Source organism: Akanthomyces muscarius, chromosome 1, assembly GCF_028009165.1.
Source record: "Akanthomyces muscarius strain Ve6 chromosome 1, whole genome shotgun sequence".
Lineage (NCBI taxonomy): Eukaryota > Fungi > Ascomycota > Sordariomycetes > Hypocreales > Cordycipitaceae > Akanthomyces > Akanthomyces muscarius.
The window spans coordinates 1949038-1970590 of record NC_079241.1 but is presented as its reverse complement, the minus strand read 5'-3'; the positions used below and the strand labels follow the sequence as shown (position 1 = coordinate 1970590).

Sequence of the window (21553 nt, the reverse complement as noted above, 5' to 3'; positions counted from 1 at the left end):
AGAACACGATACAAGCAATTTTGCATTCTTCAGGTAGAAAGGAAACACTGGATTTTTTTTTTTACTAATTGGACAAGATCTACAGTGTATAAGGCTTTCTTTCTATGCGTACTTGACCGGGTATTTGCCAGGGGAGTATCTTCCTCCATCGGTTGCAACGCCGCGATTGTTATGTGGCCTCTCAATCTCGACCCTTGGCAGAAGTCTGTTCTTCGAGAGTATGGCTCTCGCATTTCTCTCCCTCTTTCTGCGGTGCAATTACACCGTCCTCGGATGGGTAATTGGTCTCCTTGATCTTGAAAAGGACACCGTACACCATGCCGCAAAATCCAATCACGTAAAGCCTATTGTTCATGTCAGCGTTGGTCAAGATGTCGGTGCTTCATCCACAGTGCGGCGTTGCCGAGAGGCAGTTCGCACTGGCGGCCAAAGTTAGAGAACTCACGCAAATTCTATGCTCAGTTGAGTCAACAAGGACACAGACTGAGAAGCAAGTGCGAAGCTGATACACATGCCGAGAGATGTGCATGCCCGCGTGTACCCGGCATACTGAGCGAGCTTGGTAGGGTCGTTGGAAAGCGAAGAAGAGCACCAGCCAACTGCCATTTGGAATCCGGCATACACCCAGCCGTAGAGAATGTAGAGAGCGAAAAATGCGGGCGCGCCACTATCGGCCCAGTCTCGCCCCGGAGGCTTCCCGAGCTTGTCATAGTTGACAGCGAACAACCAAATGTACATTCCTATGCAAGTGCCAATGGCCATGACTCCCATTGAACCAACGCCAAGAAGCCCTCGCATCTTTCGGCTGCCAATCTTCTTTGAATCAAAGATCCATACTAGGAGCAGCGGGCCAATGACTTGGATAATTTGGAAACACATACTTGCTAGAGCTCGAGAACGCAAGTTCAGAAAAAATCCTACCAATGTATGATTAGCTGGGACAGTTGTTGTCAGGGTGCCATGGGAGAGAAATATTACCATTTACAGTGGACAAAGTGCCAAGGGGCATCTCACAAACGATCATCCCAGGTGTAAGCAGAAGGATCCTCTTATCCGTGAAGCACTTTTGCAGCTTCTTGATCTCGGCTTTGAACGTCGGCGATTCGAATTTGGCGAGGCGCGTGCCATCCTTGCGGACGACGTCCGTTGGATTGACAATCAGGAGTCCAGAAAGAAGCAGAGAGCTTATTTGCAGAACAATGAACACAATGTACACGGCAGAAGACACACCCGTGGGCTTGGCCTGGCCGTAGTTGACGGCGAATGCAATGGCAGCACCGACAGATGCGCCGAGTGAGCGAAGCGCCCACTGCACGGCCAGGAACAAGCCCTTTTGGCTCTCGTCTGCATACGCGTACGCAACCATGTAGACGCACGTCCACAGCACCCCCGAGAGAGCACCTAGAACGGCACCCGCAAAGAGCGGGAACCAGGAATTGCCCGTGTTGTCGTAGTACCATAAACCACCCACGTACAGAGGGTACCCAAGCGTTCCGATCATCAACGAGAGCCGGGGCCCAAATAAATTGACGATGGTGCCTCCCATGCACGCAAAGACGATGAAGACACCATAGAGAATGGCATTTGTCTGGTTGGCGATGACGGACGAGGAAGGCTTGCCGCCGCCAGCGCCCAGGGCGGTCAACGCCGTGTAGATTCCGGGCAGACAGAAAAGAATACTATCGATCAGTGTCGTGTCAGCAAGCTCTCGTAGTGGGCGCGGGCGAGGGCCACATACAGGCCGCAGACGATATTCTGACTCATCGGCCGGTTGAGGTGAAAAGTGTTCTTTGCGCTGAATCCCATGTTGACGGTAAACTCGAGTCGTCGAAAAGCTTTTGGAATGAGACCTTTTGGTCTTGGGCTATGTAAGTGACGGGAAACGCGCAGAGAAGGCCTCAGGAGTTGTCGTAGTTCAGCTGAAGCAGTAATTTTCTGTCGGCTCGCGCTTTATGATATGAAACTGTTTGTTCCTGACCTGCCGTCTCTCTTTAAGCTTTTGCTTTCACAGCGAGAGGCACGCTGTTGTTGGTATGGGTCTTGTTACCCCATGGGGAAGAGTTGCGAAATCGGTCAATTTGCCAAGTACTCGTGGCTGCATCCATTTGCCCGACATGTCATTGGATACTCCAACTAGCCCAGAGATTAAACATATTTATTGCGTAAACCTCTGGCATTCAGGTGCAGAGAACACCGGCAGTTGCACTTCCGCGGCAGAGGTTGCCGTCTTGAACGCCGTCTATGTGGAGCCAAGCACCGTTTGAACGGCGTTCACATCGCTGCGACGCCCACACGCTAGGAACAGGCTGTAGATGAGTCGGTAAATTTCCGAGGTAAAGTAAACGCGTGCAATCTTTTTTGTCAGGCGTAAAATGAGGTCCTAGTGCAACCGCAACTCTTACAGCCACTTAGGGACAGCAGGCGCGGAAGAGTCCGACCTCTTCTCCCATCAACGAAGCACTAGATGGTCTTTTGATGTGTTGGGTAACTTGTATTATTTGAGTTTCTGTATCTAACATGTAGTACTAGGTTGACCCTATTGCACTGTATTTATGGGCGGCCCATGGCCTGCTCAACCAGCTCCAAGGCAGCGAGGACCTTTTCCTCTTGCAGCCGTCTTCCGACAATCTGGAGACCGACCGGGGCTCCAGCAAACAATTCGGGGTCATACAGGTCCTGAATGAACTGATCTTGCTCATTGACAGGCTTGTAGCTCGAGTCCTTGACATCCTTTGAAGCGTCAACCGTAGTGACGGGGAAGACGGCGCCCGGGTAGTCGAGCATATTCCAGTGCGAAGTGTAACCCCAGTACTTGGATTTCTCATGCGGGGTGGCCGCTCCGAAGCTGGCAGGGCAGAGAATTACGTCGACTTCATGGCCATCGCTGTCGGCGGTCGCATTCCAGGTTTTGGCATATGATGCACGGTAGGCATCACGCTCGTAGCACAGCTAGTTTCTCGTCAGCTCATGAACTTTTTGATCATGCCGCAAAGTCGATCCGTGACGTAAATGACCACTACTTACCTTCCAAAGATCAGCTTGCGTCATGTTCTTCACACTGGGCTGCTCCTGAATGACCCATTTCGTGAGTGGGAGCACTGTGTCTTCGGCGCCGTTGAGACAGTCCAATGTCTCTTCACCACCATCGGGCCAATACAAGGCCGAGATGATGTCCCAGCTCTTCTTGTGATTTAAGCCCTCGCAATTCCAGTCCACGACTTGCATGCCGGCTTTTTTGCAGGCGGCGACAACCTCCTTGAGCGCGCGGGTGACTGGAGGATGAGGCTTGACGACGCCGTCCCACCACTGCACGGCGATTTTGAGGGGCTTGTTGAACTTGTGAGGGGTCCAAGGCATTGGGACAATGGATGGGTCCTTGCGCCATGGCTGCTTAGAAAGGATCACTCTCATGAGAAGCTCCATCGCCTTGCGGTCCACCGTCATTGGCCCTGGTGTGCTGAAGACGGTCTCTCGCCCCGCCATGTGACCGATCTGACCTGCAACAGTGATACGCTTCGTCGAAGGCCTGTGAGAAAGATCGTGTTAGCTTTCAAATGCTCGATTTCGCCTGGCGGAAATTTTCCTTACTTGAATCCATAAATGCCAACAAAAGCAGAAGGGCAACGAATGCTGCCACCAATGTCACCGCCAATGCCCTGCATTGTCTTATTAGCGATCTGTCTCAGCATATGAACAGGCCAAATGGCCCCTAGCGCAGCTCACTCACCAACAGACTACCGCGCATAGCAATCAAAGCAGACTCTCCTCCGCTGCTTCCACCTGCTGTCAGGTCTCGGTTGTACGGGTTGTCAGTTCTTCCCCACAGGTTGCTGACGGTTTCCAGGTGCATAATGGTTTGTGGCTGAGTGGTTCGGGCGTAGAAAACACATCCCTCGTCCCAGAGATCGTCGTACAGTACGTTGGAGCCATGCTTGCGGTCGACCCATGCAATTACAGAGGCGGTTGTGATGATATTCTCACCGACCATGCCGTGGTGCTCCTTGGTAGAGATGGGCAGGCCAAAGAAAGCGCCGTTTGGCTCAGGCAGCGCGTCGAGGTGCTTGGCCCGGGCAATGGCCTGATCCCACATCAACTCCACCAGACAATTCGTCTACTCCGGTGTTAGCGGGCGCCAGCGCGGGCGAGAGCTCAGAATAAGACTTACGGCAGCGTGCGCAACGGCCGCACGACGTAGAAAGGCTCTAGTCACTTCCTCCACAGAGACCTCCCTCGATTTAAGAATCCTCAAAAGCTCAATGACGTCGTACTTTTCTGTGAGCTCGATTTCTCTCGCGGTCAGAATACTGCTCGACAGATCCAGGCTGTTGCGGGGTAGCTGGTCCGGCAGGCCCGCGAGCTTCGGCTCGACTTTGGCGAGGCCAGTCTCGCGCCTTGCTCTGGCCCTCTCGATCTTTTGCTGAGCCGTCTCCATTTTGAATCTCTCTTGGGTGGTGGCGGGGAAATACACCTTGACATGGACAGACGTAGATGGTTTGGGGGAGGGGAAACAAAAGCAACAAAGGTCACGGCTTAAGCCACATATAAATAATGGCTTACTTTTCAACTAAAAATCCGATGTCGGCAAAATCAATAATAAAGAAACCAGAACCCCGCAGACTTCGGGATTGCGAGCCGTCAACTGCTCAGCCCATCAAAATGCACATACTTATCGGCGCATAGCCCCGGGCTAGCGGAGTAGTGCTCTGGCCGGGGCCTCGGACTACTCCAGCTACTCCATCCTTGGTTGGAGACGGCGTTCTAGAAGGCGTAGTTTTGATGGACAGTATCGTCATTGCTGGTAACATCATGGCGGCGCTTTTTGACTGTGGAAAGGCATGGTCCGGGTCTCATTGATAAAACACTGTAAAAGAGAAAATTACTGACCGATGTTCACTACTTACAAAGTGCGCTACAAGCCCAAGACCTAGTTACAACCTGAACCTCACCCAAGGCGCGCACTAAAAGCGGCGTTGTAACCTTTTTCGTCATCATGCGGCATCAGGCAAGTTACTAAAAATGACAGTGCATAGACATCTCGGCGAGAGTACACACTCGCGCTTTGTGGAAATAATTGCAACGCCCAAGGCGGCCGTAAGCTCCAGCTAACTCTCTACCAGTCGCATGGCACCTCACCCGTCGGCCACGCCTCCCATTTCGTATTCAGACAAGTGTAACCGGTGGCCAGCGAGTAGCAAGTTCTGTGGCCGCTGGGGTCAACCCAGTGCCCTCTGCCCCTGCGCCAGTCCATGCACACCGAGTGCTTTCCGGAGCAGATGGAAAAGGTTTTGCAGCCGTCCGACGAGACTTCCCAGGCATTGCACCCACAGTTGCCCTTCCATCGAAGGATGTAGTCCCATCCGGTCATGGCATTATCTGAGCTCAGCAGATCCACGCCGAAACGGCTTTCAGGGCAGGAGTTTTGATGGCAGCCGGGTGCAATCGGATTATCTTCAGGAACGGCCATTGGCTCAATTGGGGAGGCCAGAATCTGCCCTGCCAGCATGGACAGAACAGCATACATGCTCAAGCTAGCGTTCATGGTTTTTTTGTAGCTCAGAAGCTGCAAGTACGGTGTTAGTCAAGATCGTGTTAGTCAAGGAGAGGAATAGAGACTGACATTTGAAGGCTAGAAAAGGCGTTGCTTCTAAGAAGCAAAATTATTGCCCTCTCCCAACATTTGCGATCTACTCGTCCTCTATATGTTCATCTGCCTGCAAGTCATAAATGGGGTACTTTTGGACATGTAGGATCATGAGCGTCACGTAGTGCATGCGCTGGCTTAATTTCTGACTTGGCACCTGTAGAGTGACGGAGTGCAACTGCCGTTGATTGGGCCAGAGTATGTAATATTCAACTCCTCGCTGCCTCGCGAATGCATCAAGTCCGACGTCATCAACCAGTGGGTTGGAGAGCGCAGGGCTAATACTTTGAAACTTAGAGTCCGACTACATTTTATGCGCAGTAGTTATCCAAGACCAGTGGTCTCCGCGGGAAAAGGTTTCCTGTCCGGTCTAAGATGGCTATCGGCGCAGGACCTGGCTGCATTCCCAGAGGCAATGCTCGCACTATTGGAAGGGGGCGGGGGCGGGGGCGGACGGCCTACAGTAACCCAAGAATGGATGGCATCACAAGCGTCAGTCATGGTAGACGACATCTTATTGCAGATACACTATAGCACCCGATGCAGTGAACAGTTGTAATCTCATCAGAGCTGGTTCCAACGACTCTCTGCTCCACCGCCGTAGTCAGGCCGTCGGGCCGCAGGTTGCTAAATATCGGCCGATCGAGAAGGCAAGTGGCATTCTATGCACATGTTCGGCACTTTTGTACTCGGGGGGCGCCGCGGGGTCAGATAGAGCGACACATGTATTTTTATCGATTGAGCTGTCGTATGATGATGCCAGCTGAGAGTCAAGTATACGCTATTGCTATTGCCGGTCGCCACCGTCGCTACAGCTGACGCCATTTTGTAATATCCAAACTGTGTACACTGAATCGATGAAGAATTAAACATCAACATAAATGCCGGCCGGCAAGTTAAAGCCCCGGAAACTTGTCCACTACAATGCTATTGCCTTTTGCGGGGACCGCCGCCGCCACTACGGCTGTTGCTAGCCGTGGAGTCCGAATTCAGGCAAGACCTGTTGTCGAAGACGCCGTTGCCACAATGTTTCAAAGCTGCCTACCACTGACTCGCATTCCGCGACAAAACGCCGTCAAAAACTTATAGACTCTGCTCATCGGACGCGGTCAACGGCGTCTTCAAGACCAGGCGGGGAACCTACTTGTTCTCCTCCCCCGCATCCTCCCCACGATTCATCATGCCCAGTAATCGCTCGTCCATTGCAAAAACACGACGGGGCGAGCGAGACCAGGAATCGATCCACAGAGAACACGCACCGGAGGCGCATTTGACGCAGGGCAGTACGGCGTGTTTCAACTGCCGCGCGCTGAGGCAACGATGTGACCGGCAGACGCCATGGTAGGCGGACATGGGCTTATTTCTTGTCATGTTTGTTTGAGTAACTTTTTTTCTTTCCCAGTTCCCGCTGTATTTCTCAGTCCCGGCAATGCAGCTATCCGTCAGGCACAAATCGCGGAAAGCGACGGTCTAATCATCACAAGTGAGCACGGCACACACATAGCTGACTACCCTGCACAACAGTAAACTAACGCACTGTGAATAGCCACAGCAAGCTATCCATTGTAAATGACCTGCTCGACCGATTGGACGAGAGGTCCGTTCGAGATGAGATTGTCAAGTCACTTCTCAATTCCAACCTCCCTGCGCTGGAGCAGCACGCAGCCGCAGCATCGTCAGTCACGGAACCCGCGATAACAGCGCCGAGACGACCACGCAACGTCGAAAACAATGATTACAGCGAGAACGAGATATATCCACTAGTATCTCCTTTTGATGCCATGGCAGCGGCTGTAACATCAACTGCCAAACCTGAAAATGGGATACAAGCCTGCCGAACGCTATCATTTCAAGGGAAGCTTGGCCAAGGAAGCTCTGCTGGGCTCATAGATGCACGAGTCGACAACTACTTCTGTGCGTCGACCCGGCGCGGCACTTGAACAAAATCCGAAATCTGCTCCTGGCTAACAATTCTCCAGCTCCCGCATCAAAGGACGAATGTGACTGGGAAGCACTACTATCGCAGCCTTCGGACAGTTGGTTGAAACTGGACCACCGAGCCTGTGACCCAATAAGTGCTGGCATCATAGACCAAAGTGATGCAACTCTGTATTTCGACCTGTAAGTACATTCTATTCTCAGCCAACGGCTTTTTTCGTCCGTTGATACTAAATAGGGTGTCTAGGTTTTTCAAGCTTCGAAATCCGCTACTAGGCATCCTTGATCCCGACTTACACACCACTAGCTACGTGTACGCCAAATCGTTCACCCTCTTCTCCGTCATATGCGCGCTCGGGTGTGCAGTCTCTGGCCGCGTAAGAGACAGAATGTTATATCCAGTTCTCCTAGATCTAGCCGAAGCCGACGTGAAGTGGTCCGTCGCCTTTTCTGTAAAGTCGCTCGAAACAATCCAGGCAATCATGATCAAGCAGTACTGGGCGCCAACACCTCGTTGCCACTCGGAAGACCCTTCCTGGCTGCGCCTGAGCCACGTAAGTTCTTTCGCCGCTATATCTCAGAGACTAGGCATTTTCTTATTGACTCCTGGCAGGCAATTCAGATTGCGAGAGAGATGGGCATTCACAAGCCTCAAGTAATCTCCGCGCAAGTCGAGGCCTCTATCTCATCCATAGATGATTCGGGCTTGAAAGAGCGTATAGCACGTAACTTCGAGCGAACCTGGCTGTACATATTTCTTGCCGACAAAGGGTTTGGAATCACAATAGGTCGCCATATGGGTGTGTCGTGGAGGGAAATTCCTGCCTCGGCGGCCGAATGGTGGCGGAAGCCCATGACGGCACCGACAGACCGTATTCTGAGCGGCGTCGTTGAGACGAGGGGAATACTGGTAAGGATCTCCGCCCCAAATCACAGTTGTATCGAAGTTTTAACACTTGATCTGACCGCCGCTGCAGCTCAATGCTTTGGCGCAGCGTAAGCGAACGGATGATGGAACCTTGACTTTCATCTCGGAGTGGCACCGGCACTATTTCGATCTGCTCGAAAAGATTCGGACTGAACGTTGCAGGTCAGATGAACCCTTCCCTTCGAAGGTTTCCTCTGTCATGGCATTTTATATTGACCACGGCATCATGGTCCTCAATGCCGAAGCGGCTCGCAGCCTGCTCGCCTTGGCTGATGGCGCGACGACAACCGACTTCAACACTGTGTCACACATTAGCGTCAAAGTTGCAAGTCGCTTGTTAAGCTTGGCATTTGATGCCGAGAATGGCTTGGGCCAGTATCTGATTGGATTCCAGAACAATCAGTTAATCATGATTTGCCACGCAGCTACGGACATTTTACAGGTAAAGCATAGTCTTTGCATGCGATCCACCTCATTCCACCTCATCTCTTGCAGGGCAAAAGTCAGTAATGCTTACACCGCCATAGGCCATGCGTAGAGGTACGATGGCAGATCCAGAGCTCTCCGAGGCTGCCACCCTGGTCAAAGCCATCCCCGACCACCTGGAGAAGGCCGCTGACCAGCTGCCCGCCACTTGCATGATTCATTTTTATTTAGACATTGCGAAATGCTTTGCCTCGCAGGCAACTACAATCATGACTGCTCTGAAAAGCAGCGAAACCGACGATACAATCACTGGCATTGTAGACTCCGACTTCCCCCCGGCGGATTGGTGGCGGGCGCTCGAGGTCGAGCCGCTTGATCCCACCGCAAGGTTCGACGTTGGGCTGCATGGATCGGGAAAACTTGATTATGACTTGTACAGCTTTACTGGTATGGGTTTCTTCGATAGAACTGACTCTGCTTAATGCAGCGTACAGCAAGTTAGTAGAAGATAGAGCGCCATGCTAGTTGAGCCGGACGTCGCGGACTGTCTTCGATTCAAAAGTCCTTGGGCTAGAAATCACTAAATTCGTTTATCACGATAGCTTACATGCAACGACCAGAAGTAATCCGCCCCCAATAGGTATCTTCGTTCTACTGTGCCATGCCAAAGCGGCATGCTATGTATACGCACCATCTGAGTGCCGACGGTCGACAGTTTCTATTTTCTGCCGAGATTGTGCCTCCTTAGCATAGCGGCGTGGGAGGGTTAAGCAGCGTATTCGGCACCCAGCGACGCAGCTCGCCAGGTTGTGATAACTTCAATACGCCGATCCACCGGCCCCAACGTCGTATTCAGTAAGCGACCCATTCGGTCAACCAAGAAAGGTAGTCGGCCGATCTCAGCGAATAGATGAAGCCGCGAATAAATCCCGACAGCCTAGCCCTTTCCAGACTCCATGTGCCACGCAGCCCGCACAAGCACAGGCAGCGGCGTGCCCCTGCATTATCAGTCAATTGGACGCGCAGCCTTGTTTATATGCCTCGCCGTCTACCCTCCTCATCCTCCCCATTCCCTAACCGCGAACCAGCAAGCATACAATCCCAAACTCGCACATTTACACGCCGCCATCATGCCCTACACCGTCTACGACGCCTCCGTGATTGCCTCCAAGCACATCCTCACCGCCCTCCAGGGTATCCTCACCAAGGCCGAGGAGCACCCCGACGGCGCCTCATTCGCCGAGCGTCGCCTCGCCCCGGACATGCTGCCGTTCTCCTTCCAGATCTGGTCCGTCTGCGCCGTTGCCGAGGCGCAGGCCCTCACCCTGCAGCAAAAGGAAGCCGTGCGCAGGGAGTACGAGGAGGCACCGCTGCCGACGTACGCCGCGATGCGCGCGCGGATCGAGCAGGTGCTGGCCCTGCTGGAGACGGTGGACCGCGATGCGGCCGTCGCGGCTGGGGACATGACGACGACCATTGATTTCAAACGGTCCATTGGCAAAAAGGAGCTTACAGGCGCTGCGTTTTGCGCGGGGGCGGGGATCCCAAACATGTACTTTCACGCGACGATTGCTTATGCGATTTTGAGGAACGCGGGTGTGGAATTGGGCAAGTTTGACTACCTCGGGCCGTTCTTTGGGGGCAACATTGGCATGTAGGAGCTCTCTATTCTTAATCTTGACTCTTCGCTATGTACAGAAGAGTGACCACTGTTTGGGCCACACAATCAGCCGTGAGTTTACCACATCGAAAATGCTTGATATTTTGAACGTATTATTTCTTTTGCATAAATGTGATTCTCTTGGCTCTTATACTGTTTGATCTGCACTTCTTTCGCAGATGAATACCATTTACCGAGCAATCGACAGCTTGAGCTCTTTATGGACTATGAGATTTGACCACTCTTGACAGTATACTTTGTAGTATTGATTCCTGCTTGCTCGAACATTGTGCCGATTGTAATCTTCTGTACGGATAGTGGCGATGTACAGGCTACAAGTGCTGATGCCGTATTGCAGTGCGGCGTTTTGTACCTATACTTACGCAGCAAGGCCTTCGACGAACCGCAACAATTAGCACGATAACAATTTATATAAAACCCGTTACAGTGAACAGAAATCGAGTATAGATATTTCAAGGTGTATATCTGCCACCCACTGTGTGCTGTGCCGAGACTTGACACAGCCACCTGCGCCGCTTTAGTGATGTGGCGCTCGCTTCAGCCTTGTTTCCAGGTAGCTCCAGCTGGGTCGTCGCAAGCTGGTGCTTATTCTGTCATCGTCATGAATCCTTCTTCCATTGTCGATCGACAATCAGACGTCGCAAATCAATCTGCATTTGTATTAAAAACTGCGGAAGAGTTTCGGAATACGTGATTGAGAAGCGGGTTGCGTTTTCAAGGTGCAGACAAGATGCGCATCCGATTCACCTTTGCAGGTATGCTCAGTTTGCCGCGCCACCGGCCCTGCACCCGGGCAGCTCGCATCCAAGCATACTAACCGGTCTTTGCAGGTGTATTCCTGCTCCTGCTTATCCTGGCGGCGTATGCCGGCCTTACCAAGCTCCAGCTCGGCCATCTCATCAACGACAAGCTGCTGCACTTCCTCACCTTCTTTCTCCTCACCGTCGTCTTCTACTGGGTCGTCGACACGAACCGCCGGCGGACGATCAACATGACGTTTGTGATATGCACGCTGGTTCTCGGCGTGGGGTCCGAGTTCCTGCAGAGCTTCCTGCCCAACGACCGCGACTTTGACCTCTACGACATTGTCGCCAACGTGGTCGGCAGCCTGCTGGGGCTGGGGCTGTGTTCGTGGTACCACAGGAGGATGCTCGAGCGCAGGCGCCAGCAAAAGACGTACAATGCGGTGCCGGGCGAGGAAGAGGAGGATCTGGAGCTCGGTGAGGGCCACGAGACGGGTGTGGTGGTGGACGGTGGTGCTCCGCCGCAGACGCTGGAGGAAGAGGTGGACAACTGGGACGAGAACGCACCGGATGACTGGGAGGAAGACGGGAATGCGGAGGGAGCGGACATTACGGCCGCAGACGCTGTCAACAAGGACAAGTAATTCGAGTCTGAGGATGGTCGCGTGCCCTGTACCCAGGACAACATGGGAGGAGTGGAGGTATGCGCCTTTGGCGTCGCAGTGTCTTCATACCTTGAGAGTTGCGCATCGTTTGGCGAGATTCAATCTTGCTGTATTGAATATATGAGAAATGAAATGAAATAGCGTGCGAATTATCTAGCCACTTATATCAGAGCACATTGGCCTGCCTGGCTACACAGCTGGAACTAGTGAAGACATTCGCTCCATGCTACATTGATATTATGACGGGATTTTCAGATGAGGGAGTCTGCCCCGGAATCGAATTTGAACCGAGAGTGCTTTTTTATAAGTGCAATGTTCAAATCACTGTACATGTTTAAAATAACAAGAGCCATTCAGCACCTCGCCTTTGTTAAGCCAGTAGCGCCAAATAAGAATACTATTAAGACCAGCTCACTACGTGATACGACCTGAAATTAACATCTGAAATTAATTACAACTGATTTAAACAATTTTCCGCATCGTTTAGAGTGCTATGTTTGGTCAACTGCGCATCGCAGAAGCTCGGTGAAGCCCCCCACCAGCCCCTCAGCGGGCACCACTTTGCAGCAAATGCAGCGCTAATCGCTTGTCGAAGCTCCCCAACTTGTGTCTTGCACGAGCAAACAGCAGCCATGGCAAGCCAAGGAAAGCAGCCTGCGGTCGGGTAAGTCAGCCTTGCTGCGCGCTGCAAGACGAAATTTCAATACTGACCGTTGATCAGTGGCAAGGACCAGACGACGACGACGAACCCCCGAGGAATTCCCACCGCGCCGTTCGTCGACAAGGTGGAAGATTATGTTTCTTCGCGCGACGATGTCGAAACCACGCTACGAAGCTTCCAGGAGCTGATATCGTACGTTTCACCGAAGCTTTACATACGGACCCTGCAGGCGAAAGTCTTGCACCGAGGACGAGAACAGTTTCGGCCGAGAGGAACCCCAGAGCTAACAATGCGACCAGCAAATATCAGTTCATGGAGATGAATCTTCAGAGGCGCATGGCCGGTCTCAAAGACAAGATTCCCGATATCCAGAAAACACTAGACACTGTCCAATTTATGAAGCTGCGCAAGGTATGGAGAATGCGCCGTTCGGGGCGGGAATATTGGCTGACCGTCACAGGACGAGAGCGAACCGATTGAAACGACGTTCGAGCTCAACGACACATTATACTCGCGCGCCAACATTCCCCCCACAGAGGAAGTTTATATTTGGCTTGGGGTAAGATGAAGACGAGAGTCGACTCCCGACGGACCCTGCGCTGACCTCTTTACAGGCCAACGTCATGCTCTCATACCCCATCGACGAGGCCCAGGCGCTGCTCGAGTCCAAGCTCAAGGCGGCCAAGACCAGTCTGTCAAATTGCGAAGAAGACTTGGACTTTATTCGCGAACAGATTACGGTAAGTGACGCTGACGACTTGACTGCGTTTGAAACGGGAAGTAGTAGACTGATATGGTGGCACAGACTATGGAGGTCGCCACGGCGCGAGTATATAACTGGGAGGTTGTGCAGAAGCGAAAAGAAAAGAAGGAAGAGGAAGACTCAAAAGCTGCTGCCAAGCCAGAAGAAAAGTCGTAGAGAGGATAAAATAAAATTGCGTATCTGGACGTCCATGGTCGCGTGTTTCGCCGCTGAAGACTTTACTATCGTAAACAACACCCGTGAAGAGCAGATGAGTAGAAGTGACCGTAAAGCAACCAATTGTATTTTTTCTTTGCGAAAAAGTCGGGAATTATCGAGAAAGCTTTGCTACTTCATATGTTATCTTTGCCTGGGACATCCTCTTGGTGACCTTGCAAGCCCCACTTTATTTTCCATCCCCAATTCCTGCTCCGTCGACGCTTGCTCGGAAGCATCACACAGCCAGCGCGCATTGCATCTTTCAGTACTCTTGGGACTTGAACACTCGCAGATCGTATGCAAGAAGATATACATGGCGAAATGAAGAGGAATGTTTCGCAGGGCGGCATGGAAAGTCAGCGGAAGGCTGTCGCATGCGCCTGGACTGACGCAATGTGGAAGTGTAGGGATTCCTGCAGCTCCAGACCAGCCGTGCCATGCTAACGTTGCGCAGCAGAGTCTCGCTCGCGCGATACGAGTCGAATACCTGTTAAATCGGCATTTCACAGCTTCAGCTTGTCTCTATGACGACACGAGATGCCCCGCAGACCAGTCGACGCCATCCATGCCTTTTCTGCGGTCAGCCTGGCCATCAAGAGCTTTACCCTCCCGAGATGCGGCTCCCACGACTATACGTGACATCTCTTCCGTGTTGGAGAGAAATAGACGAGACCCAAAACAGCACCGAAATAAACAACCGAAATTACGACATACAAATGGGCAAGAGTACAGCCACATGCACTTCCTGACGAAGATCTTGGAGCGCGGAAAGGATTGTGAAGCATGGGAGAACGCAGCAGCCAAGTCCCGGGCTATCTCAGTTCCTCTGGTTCTAGCACAGCTGGTATTGCACAGACGAGCGGCCGAAGGAACTGCAGAAGGCGATCGACTTTTAGAGCTACTCCCGTCTGAAACCGAGGCGCATCGAAGAGTTGAGCACATTGAAGAGAAACGCCGCTTGAGCAAAGATTCTCTAAGCTCTTACGCGCATATACTGGCCGGAGAAACCGACGACCTGCGTTGCCAGCGACTGTTGGAGTATGGCGGCCACGTTCCTATCCACGTGCTGCTTTTTCTCTTGCGACCCAGTTCGGCGCTGCGTGATATTCCCACGCTTCAGGGTCTCATCGAATTGTTCAGACTTGACGCTACAAACCCTCGCAAGAATCGGAGTTCGAGCTCTTATTTCCAGTCGTCGAACTACCTCAGAATTCTGTCGCTGCTTGAGAGCCACATAGCTCGCACAGAGCCGAGGCTCCTAGTGCAGCTTGCTGAAGCGGTGTCTCTCCACATGAAACAGCTCGTGGAGGTAGGAGACTCGCAAAAGCGCTTTGTGAGCTGCTGCCGACTGTTTAACAAAATGCTGTGCATTTTCCAGCCAGAATCGAAGCTGTTGGCCAAGCAAATTCCTGTCGCCAACAGCTACTTCTGGGAATGCCAGCGCATGCTGCTCACAATGTCCGAAACCTTTGAGAAGCCACTGCAGGTCACTGGAGATGGGTTTCGTGCAATTCGGAGTACCCTTGCAGGCATGCCAAAGAACGAAGCCGAGAAGCACAGCGCTCTCCTGTACGCTCCCTCTTGGCCGCCATATTTGACCCCCGGAGACGGTATGGACGAAATTACCGATCCCGAGGCAAATTGGAGCCGAACCGTCGAGGCAGGCATGCTTATGCAAGAAGCCGGGTTTGCCAAATCCGAGGCTGATGACAGCCTGGATATTCTAAAGGGGATGGCACCGGATGGAACGCCAACGATCCAGCAGCGCACGCTCGCGGGGAGCAATCGAAACATCAGCACGTGGGAGGCGTCTATTCGCGCAACGCGAGATGCCCATGAGGCGTGGGGACGATTCAATGACCCTCCGACCAAGGGTGCTCTGCCGGGAATGAATGAATACGCGGCCATGTTGGAAAAACTGACGCTCAGAGAAGTCGGGCCCTCCACCAAGCTACTTCCCGGTGACAAGGCCCAGAACTTTCCCGCCTACCGAGCTGCAAATCTTGCAGACATTGAGTGGGCGAAATCTCGACCCCCGAGTGTCGAGGAACTCTACAGTCAGATGCGCCAGGCCGGCATCGTACCCAGCGGGCACTGTCTCTTCATTCTGATATCCAACGCGCCTGATCTAGATACGGCCCATCGCTATCTAGAGACGGCTGCTGAGCTCGATCCAGATATTTCCAGCCTCATTGCTCCCAAGATTGAACGATTAGCACTACGTCGAGTCGGCATGGGGCTCTTCTCCGCTTACATCAGCATGCTTGCGAAACGAGACGACCTTTCTGGTTGGGAGAATTTGCAGAGAGCTATTGCCCTTGCAGAGGCCCGCCTTGGTGATAAGCGTTCCCGCTGGGCTTCACCGATTTGGGGAGCGATCCTGAAGGGCGCATCGAGGCATCACTCTGCACTGCGAATGTCACACTCTGACCAAGTGGAGCTTATCCTGGCTATTGCAAAGCGAATCGATCGAGGCAATAGGTTGAACCTGGCCAACTTTTCGGAATTGAATAAAAGTCTGCGGAAACTAATACGCTATGATTTACGTGCCTTGGCCAATGACCTGCAGCAAAATGAGGCCTCGGCACCGATATCTTCACCGAAGCAACCTTTACGAGTCCTTTATGATGGCGTTCTCCACAGCGAGGGCAGGGTGACGCCAACAGAAGAACATGGCGGGCGAGGCCCCCCCGTGCCAGGAAGTCTGGAGTCGCTTGTCGAGTACATAAAGAAAGAATTTGCCAAATTTCAGGTGCGAGAAAAGTCATACCAGGCGGCGGCGCGCGATAACTACATTTCTCCGCTGGATCGGATGCTCTCTCGAAACGACGTCGTCAGGAGCGAGCACGCATTGGAGTACATGATGACCATGGGGTATGCTGGCGAATTCCAAGAGATGAGGAAGCTGCTCTTGTTCCTCATAGGAGAATGGGGCCAGCCAGACTTGGTAGAAGATCTGGTGGCACTTGACGAGCTGCCGCCGTCTGCCGACTTTTCTGAGTTGCTTTGTGTGTTCCGGTTGCTCGGCGAGCAAGTTTTGGGTGGGCCTGTGGTGGCCGAAGAGATGCAAGATGCCATCGTTGCGTCTGGGCTGCCGTGGACGTGGCCGGATGCCAGGGCCGTGCAGGGCTATCTGCAGATGCACCCGCATGATTCGATCCGCCAGGTGCAGAGCGTCTTGGGTCAGCTGCGGGGCCAGAAGAGGGCAGAGGCAGCACAGGCGCAGACGACATTGGACGATTGCAGGCAGAGGGTTGACGAAAATAGCTAGGCGTCAGACTCCAAAGGTCCGGGTCAAGCCCAGGAGTCACAATGCTAGGTGGAAATGACGCGGCCGTTTGGAAAGCGGTACTATTTCCGGGACAGAAATACGGGAGATATGCTCGTTTCAGGCGAGGGAAAAGTCGAGATTAGTGCACACTCGTGGCCGCGGCCTTGGGTTTGTGGCGTCATCGTGACAAGGCGCGAGCTGTTTGGGAGAAGGCGCAGAGCGGTTAGATGTATGATGTTGGAATCTGATACCCATCCACTGTGGAAGAAATGTACATATAGACCAGAGAGGACAGATGTACGATAGACTTTTTTTGTATACTATGATAATTGCAGGACTTGAGTGTCAGATGCCGTGAAACTTGGGACTCAACGCTGCAGCGGTTTGCAGTGTGACGAGCGTCAAGCATGAATTTGACGCTTGCAGGGATCCTGACTGCAAGGGTGGCGAGGTTTTGCTAATAAAAATACAATGAAAAGAAATGTTGTAGACTGTTCTAGACCACGTCGACATCGGAAGCAGTCAGAAACCGGCCGGAAGTCAAGGACTGCAGGGTGCAAGCTATTGGTGTTGGGGAAGCTGGCCATGACAAGCCTGACCATCTGCAACGAAGCAAAGCCCAATTAATTCGACAAAAATAAGATGCAGTATCCACACACGGAGATGCCCCTACTAGTCTAAATTTATTTTGGTCTCCTTGCCGTAGGATGCCCAGTCCTACGCGCCTCGGCGATCTAAACCTGCGACGGACACTGCAGGTGGTGGAGTCGCAGCGATTGGCCACGACGGCGCCAAAGCTGCGACACCACAGTAGCCGCCCGGAGTTTTGGTGGAGAGACATGCTGCCCTGCTTGGATGGTTGAAGGCTTGGCCGTTGAACAGAGCGCTAGGTGAAAATTTCCCGTTACAAACTCTCAGAGTCTTGGGGGGTTTTTTTTTAATTCATTTTACTTCTATTTTAAATGTCGGAGCTGGGGCTGGCTGCACGGCCGATATACCCGGCCACAGCCCCCCCGTATTCACTGGACGCGCAGACACCAGCCGAGGCCGGAGAGGACGTCGGTCTCGATTCGTCCTTGACCCTGTCGTCTGGTGCTCTTCTGCAATACCCAAGATCAGTGGCTTGCATCTCTTCAAAACCGCGCGAGTATAGATAGGCCAGTCTCCTGTTCCACCCCCACCTCGTCTCTCTCTTTCTCTTTCGTCACGCCCACTTACACCCATCACCACCCATTGTTCAACTAGCACGTTCTTTTTTTCCTTTGTCCCTCGACTGTCCTTTTCTTGTTCTCATCTTTACAAAAGAAGAAATATCATTATTTGTCGTTTGTCGCTTCTGCTCCCTTTTCACTGCCTTCATTCACTGCTTTTCGCTGCTCCGCATCTTTGTCGTTGCTGTAAGCCCAGCACCGCCGCTGCCAGTCTCTTGTTTGCCCTGTCCAGTCCTGCTGCTTGTCTACCTTTTCTCTCCTTCACAGCTCTTGTCTTTTCGTTTCTTGCTCGTCCATACTCTTCTCCTGCTTCATACCGAACATAGATACATACTCGCCAAACAACGCAAAACACCGCTCACTTTTTAACACGACGATAATCGCACCCGCGACCGATTTATATTCTGAGATTCAAATCTCCTACCTACTACACGAAACGCCTTTGCTCTCTCTCGCGCTCGCCGAACGATTGCGATGAGATTCCCCTTGGCAATCTCTGTCCTATGCGTGTTTGGCATTCTTGAACCGGCCGCGGCTGGTCCTCTTGGCCGGTTCAACAAATGGTGTGTTTTAAACTCTGTGCATGAATAGCTCCCGAGTGCAACGTGACTAACAACGATACACAGGATTCCACGCTCAGCTGCGGCCTCAGCCGCCGAGGACACATCTGCGTACGTAAATGACCGAAAGCCCGCCAAGAACATCAAAAGACATCTAACGTATTTTCCGATAATCAGTTCGGGAGAAGAACCTCCCGTGACGGCCCCGCGACCCGATCTCACGACCGTCTCCGGGTCCACCATCTCTTTCCCAAGCTCGCTGTTCTTGTCGTCGACAACGACTCTCAAGGATGCCCCCATCACGTCAAATCAGGTGGTTCCTATCCCTGACTCGACGGATTCAGCAACAACACCGACGGCTTCGACGCCCTCGTCGTCGCCCTCTGCTTCCACTCATAGTAGCCCGACGCCAGTGAGCAGCTCGTCTGCTCCTGGAGACAGCCCGTCGAGCTCGATCCAGCCCTCCACTACCGGTGCAGAGACATCTCTCACGACTGCGCAGCCGTCGTCGTCTTCCACCGAGACCCCTTCTGCGACAACACCGACCTCGTCCCTCACGAGTGAGACCCCGACCACGCCCGTCTCAACCCCGACTGCCACATCTGCCGAGAGCTCTTCGTCTCCGTCTCAGATTCCGTCCTCGTCGGCCGTCTCGTCTGGCTTGGCGTCAACTTCGTCGCCAGTGAGCTCCAGCCCTGTCCCGACAGTCCCCTCTACCACGCCCGATGCCAGCCCGAGTTCCACTCTTGCGCCGAGCTCGACAAGCCCAGTTTCCACAAGCCTGTCCTCTTCGACTGCGTCTTTGCCTTCTTCTCAGACACCAAGCTCAGAATCCGCGACGCCCAGTACAACGACGGGCACCAGCTCTAGCTCAGCCACAGGATCTAGCATAGCGCCCACCGGAGGCAGCTCGACAACTCCAAGCTCAGAGTCCTCTTCGTCTCTTGCTACGCCGACTTCCGGAGTCGCGTCCAGCGGCAGTCCTTTGTCTTCTCCGTCGAGCCTCACCCCCACCGCCTCATCAGAGCCAAGTTTGAGCTCGACGCTGTCTACATCCGTAACTACGAGCCCTGCGTCTGTGCCCGTGCCTACTGACTCGTTTATCATTTCCTCGAGCTCGACTACAGCGGCTAACACAGGGTCCACTCCTGCGGCTTCTCTCCCGAGCTCGACGCCGTCAACTGGTAGCTCAGCCAGCGCATCCCCGTCAGAAACAAGCTCTAGTGTAATCCCATCGTCTTCTTCGGGCGCAATCTCAACACCTTCAGAGACGGCCACCAGCAGCACACTCGTGGCAACGGGCACGACTTCCACCAGTATACCTTATCCGCTTCCTTCCTCCAGCACAGCTAGCACAAGCTCTTCCGACCTGACGTCTTCGCCGCTATCCTCCAGCACATTGGTCACAACCAGCACGACTTCCACGGGTCTGACGTCTTCATCAAGTACGCTGGTGACGACCAGCACAACCTCGGCTAGTCTGAGCACTTCGGCGCCTTCGTCCAGCACGCTGGTTGCAACCAGCACAACTTCCTCCGACCTGACGTCTTCGTCGCCATCATCTAGCACACTGGTGACAACCAGCACGAGCTCCACAAGCTCGACGTCTCCATCCAGTACACTGGTGACAACCAGCACTACCTCCTCCAGCCTGAGCACTTCGTCGCCCTCGTCCAGCACGCTTCCTCCCAGCAGTGCTACTACCCCATCCCCCTCCTCCTCCGCCACCAGCACAACGCCCACCGCCTCCTTCAAGCCGCCCGTGTCGCTCACCCCCACGGCCGGCCTCGACACCAACCTCCCCGCCGTCAGCATCGGCCCGCTGCCGACGCAGAGCTCCGCCGTCCCGCCCGCCGTCTACCAGAACAACCTCGCCTACGCCAAGCAGCTCAACGGGGCCTTTGCCGCGCTGACGCCCGACTCGCCGTGCGTGCCCGGCAAGGTCGCCTGCCTCGGGCCGCGCACGCAGGGCGTGTGCGCCGGCGCCGGCAAGTACCAGACGGTGCCGTGCGACGGCGTGCAGATTTGCGTGGCGTTGCCCATGGCCAACACGGACGGCGTCGTGATTGGGTGCAGCGACCCGGACAAGGCGCTGCAGGTGCTCAACGGGGGCGGCGCGTCGTCGACCCCGGCGGCGACGGCGCCTTTGTCATCGTCGCCGTCTTCGTCTTCGACTCTCACTGTTACGCAGTCGGTGTCCAAGGTCGTAGAGCCGACTTCGAGCACGATCTCACCGACACCGACGCCAACAACAACCACATCCCAGCCTGTCGCCGCGCCCTCAACACCGTCAACCACATCTACAGCTTCTGAGGAGACGACCGTCGTCACGTCAACCAGCACAATGACAACCCGCATCACCGTACCTCGGCCCTCCACATCATCGCCACCACCACCCACATCTACATCGTCTCCTCCTCCTCCTCCTCCGCCGCCGCCGCCATCACCACCCGTGCCGACCACATCTTCCTCACCGCCACCGCCTCCTCCTCTTGCCTCTTCCTCCTCGTCGCGCGAGTACAGGTCCGGCGACGAAGTCGTCATCACCCAGACGCTCCCCCTCCCGGCGCCGCAGCAGACCACACCCCCCGCGCCCACGAAGAACGTCATTGTCCCCATCGACGAGAGCGGGCGGCCGCTGACGCCGACGCCGCTCAGCAGCGCCAAGACAAACATCGTCGTCGCGAGCGAGGCGGCCACGGGCGTGGCGCCGGCACCCACGACAAAGATGGCCAACGGCTTGCCGACGGTGGTGTACACGGTGACGCAGACGGTGACGAGCCGAGAGACGGTGACGAGTCGTGAGACGGTGACGCTCATCATCACTCGACCCGCGTGATCTGCGAAAGAAAAGCCAGAAACGCATG

At 53.8% G+C, this 21553-nt stretch overlaps 9 protein-coding genes across 9 annotated transcripts; 6 read left to right on the top strand and 3 right to left on the bottom strand.

Annotated features, from left to right (window-relative positions):
• Positions 1-181: 181 nt before the first annotated feature.
• On the bottom strand, positions 182-1806 carry LMH87_005620 (uncharacterized protein; the record flags this gene model as incomplete). The annotated part of the gene is made up of 4 exons (XM_056203369.1): positions 182-344; positions 446-917; positions 979-1679; positions 1739-1806. The coding sequence occupies 4 exons, from the start codon at positions 1804-1806 to the stop codon at positions 182-184; spliced, it is 1404 nt and encodes a 467-aa protein (XP_056058835.1).
• Positions 1807-2550: 744 nt separating this feature from the next.
• LMH87_005619 (uncharacterized protein) lies at positions 2551-4432 on the bottom strand (the record flags this gene model as incomplete). Its single annotated transcript, XM_056203368.1, has 5 exons — positions 2551-2949; positions 3025-3526; positions 3589-3656; positions 3728-4111; positions 4166-4432. The coding sequence occupies 5 exons, from the start codon at positions 4430-4432 to the stop codon at positions 2551-2553; spliced, it is 1620 nt and encodes a 539-aa protein (XP_056058834.1).
• A 678-nt stretch (positions 4433-5110) lies between these two features.
• On the bottom strand, positions 5111-5539 carry LMH87_005618 (uncharacterized protein; the record flags this gene model as incomplete). Its single annotated transcript, XM_056203367.1, has 1 exon — positions 5111-5539. The coding sequence occupies one exon, from the start codon at positions 5537-5539 to the stop codon at positions 5111-5113; it is 429 nt and encodes a 142-aa protein (XP_056058833.1).
• Positions 5540-6821: 1282 nt separating this feature from the next.
• LMH87_005617 (uncharacterized protein) lies at positions 6822-9415 on the top strand (the record flags this gene model as incomplete). The annotated part of the gene is made up of 8 exons (XM_056203366.1): positions 6822-6982; positions 7044-7124; positions 7188-7555; positions 7621-7762; positions 7827-8133; positions 8193-8489; positions 8557-8949; positions 9035-9415. 8 exons carry the CDS (start codon positions 6822-6824, stop codon positions 9413-9415), a joined length of 2130 nt encoding a protein of 709 aa, XP_056058832.1.
• A 648-nt stretch (positions 9416-10063) lies between these two features.
• On the top strand, positions 10064-10591 carry LMH87_005616 (uncharacterized protein; the record flags this gene model as incomplete). Its single annotated transcript, XM_056203365.1, has 1 exon — positions 10064-10591. One exon carries the CDS (start codon positions 10064-10066, stop codon positions 10589-10591), a length of 528 nt encoding a protein of 175 aa, XP_056058831.1.
• A 753-nt stretch (positions 10592-11344) lies between these two features.
• On the top strand, positions 11345-12001 carry LMH87_005615 (uncharacterized protein; the record flags this gene model as incomplete). The annotated part of the gene is made up of 2 exons (XM_056203364.1): positions 11345-11369; positions 11445-12001. 2 exons carry the CDS (start codon positions 11345-11347, stop codon positions 11999-12001), a joined length of 582 nt encoding a protein of 193 aa, XP_056058830.1.
• A 653-nt stretch (positions 12002-12654) lies between these two features.
• On the top strand, positions 12655-13602 carry LMH87_005614 (uncharacterized protein; the record flags this gene model as incomplete). The annotated part of the gene is made up of 6 exons (XM_056203363.1): positions 12655-12686; positions 12744-12875; positions 12983-13094; positions 13144-13242; positions 13298-13423; positions 13489-13602. 6 exons carry the CDS (start codon positions 12655-12657, stop codon positions 13600-13602), a joined length of 615 nt encoding a protein of 204 aa, XP_056058829.1.
• A 778-nt stretch (positions 13603-14380) lies between these two features.
• On the top strand, positions 14381-16915 carry LMH87_005613 (uncharacterized protein; the record flags this gene model as incomplete). Its single annotated transcript, XM_056203362.1, has 1 exon — positions 14381-16915. One exon carries the CDS (start codon positions 14381-14383, stop codon positions 16913-16915), a length of 2535 nt encoding a protein of 844 aa, XP_056058828.1.
• A 1685-nt stretch (positions 16916-18600) lies between these two features.
• Positions 18601-21525, top strand: LMH87_005612 (uncharacterized protein; the record flags this gene model as incomplete). The annotated part of the gene is made up of 7 exons (XM_056203360.1): positions 18601-18689; positions 18753-18797; positions 18864-19246; positions 19318-19531; positions 19580-19743; positions 19955-20756; positions 21210-21525. 7 exons carry the CDS (start codon positions 18601-18603, stop codon positions 21523-21525), a joined length of 2013 nt encoding a protein of 670 aa, XP_056058827.1.
• Between the last annotated feature and the right edge of the window lie 28 nt (positions 21526-21553).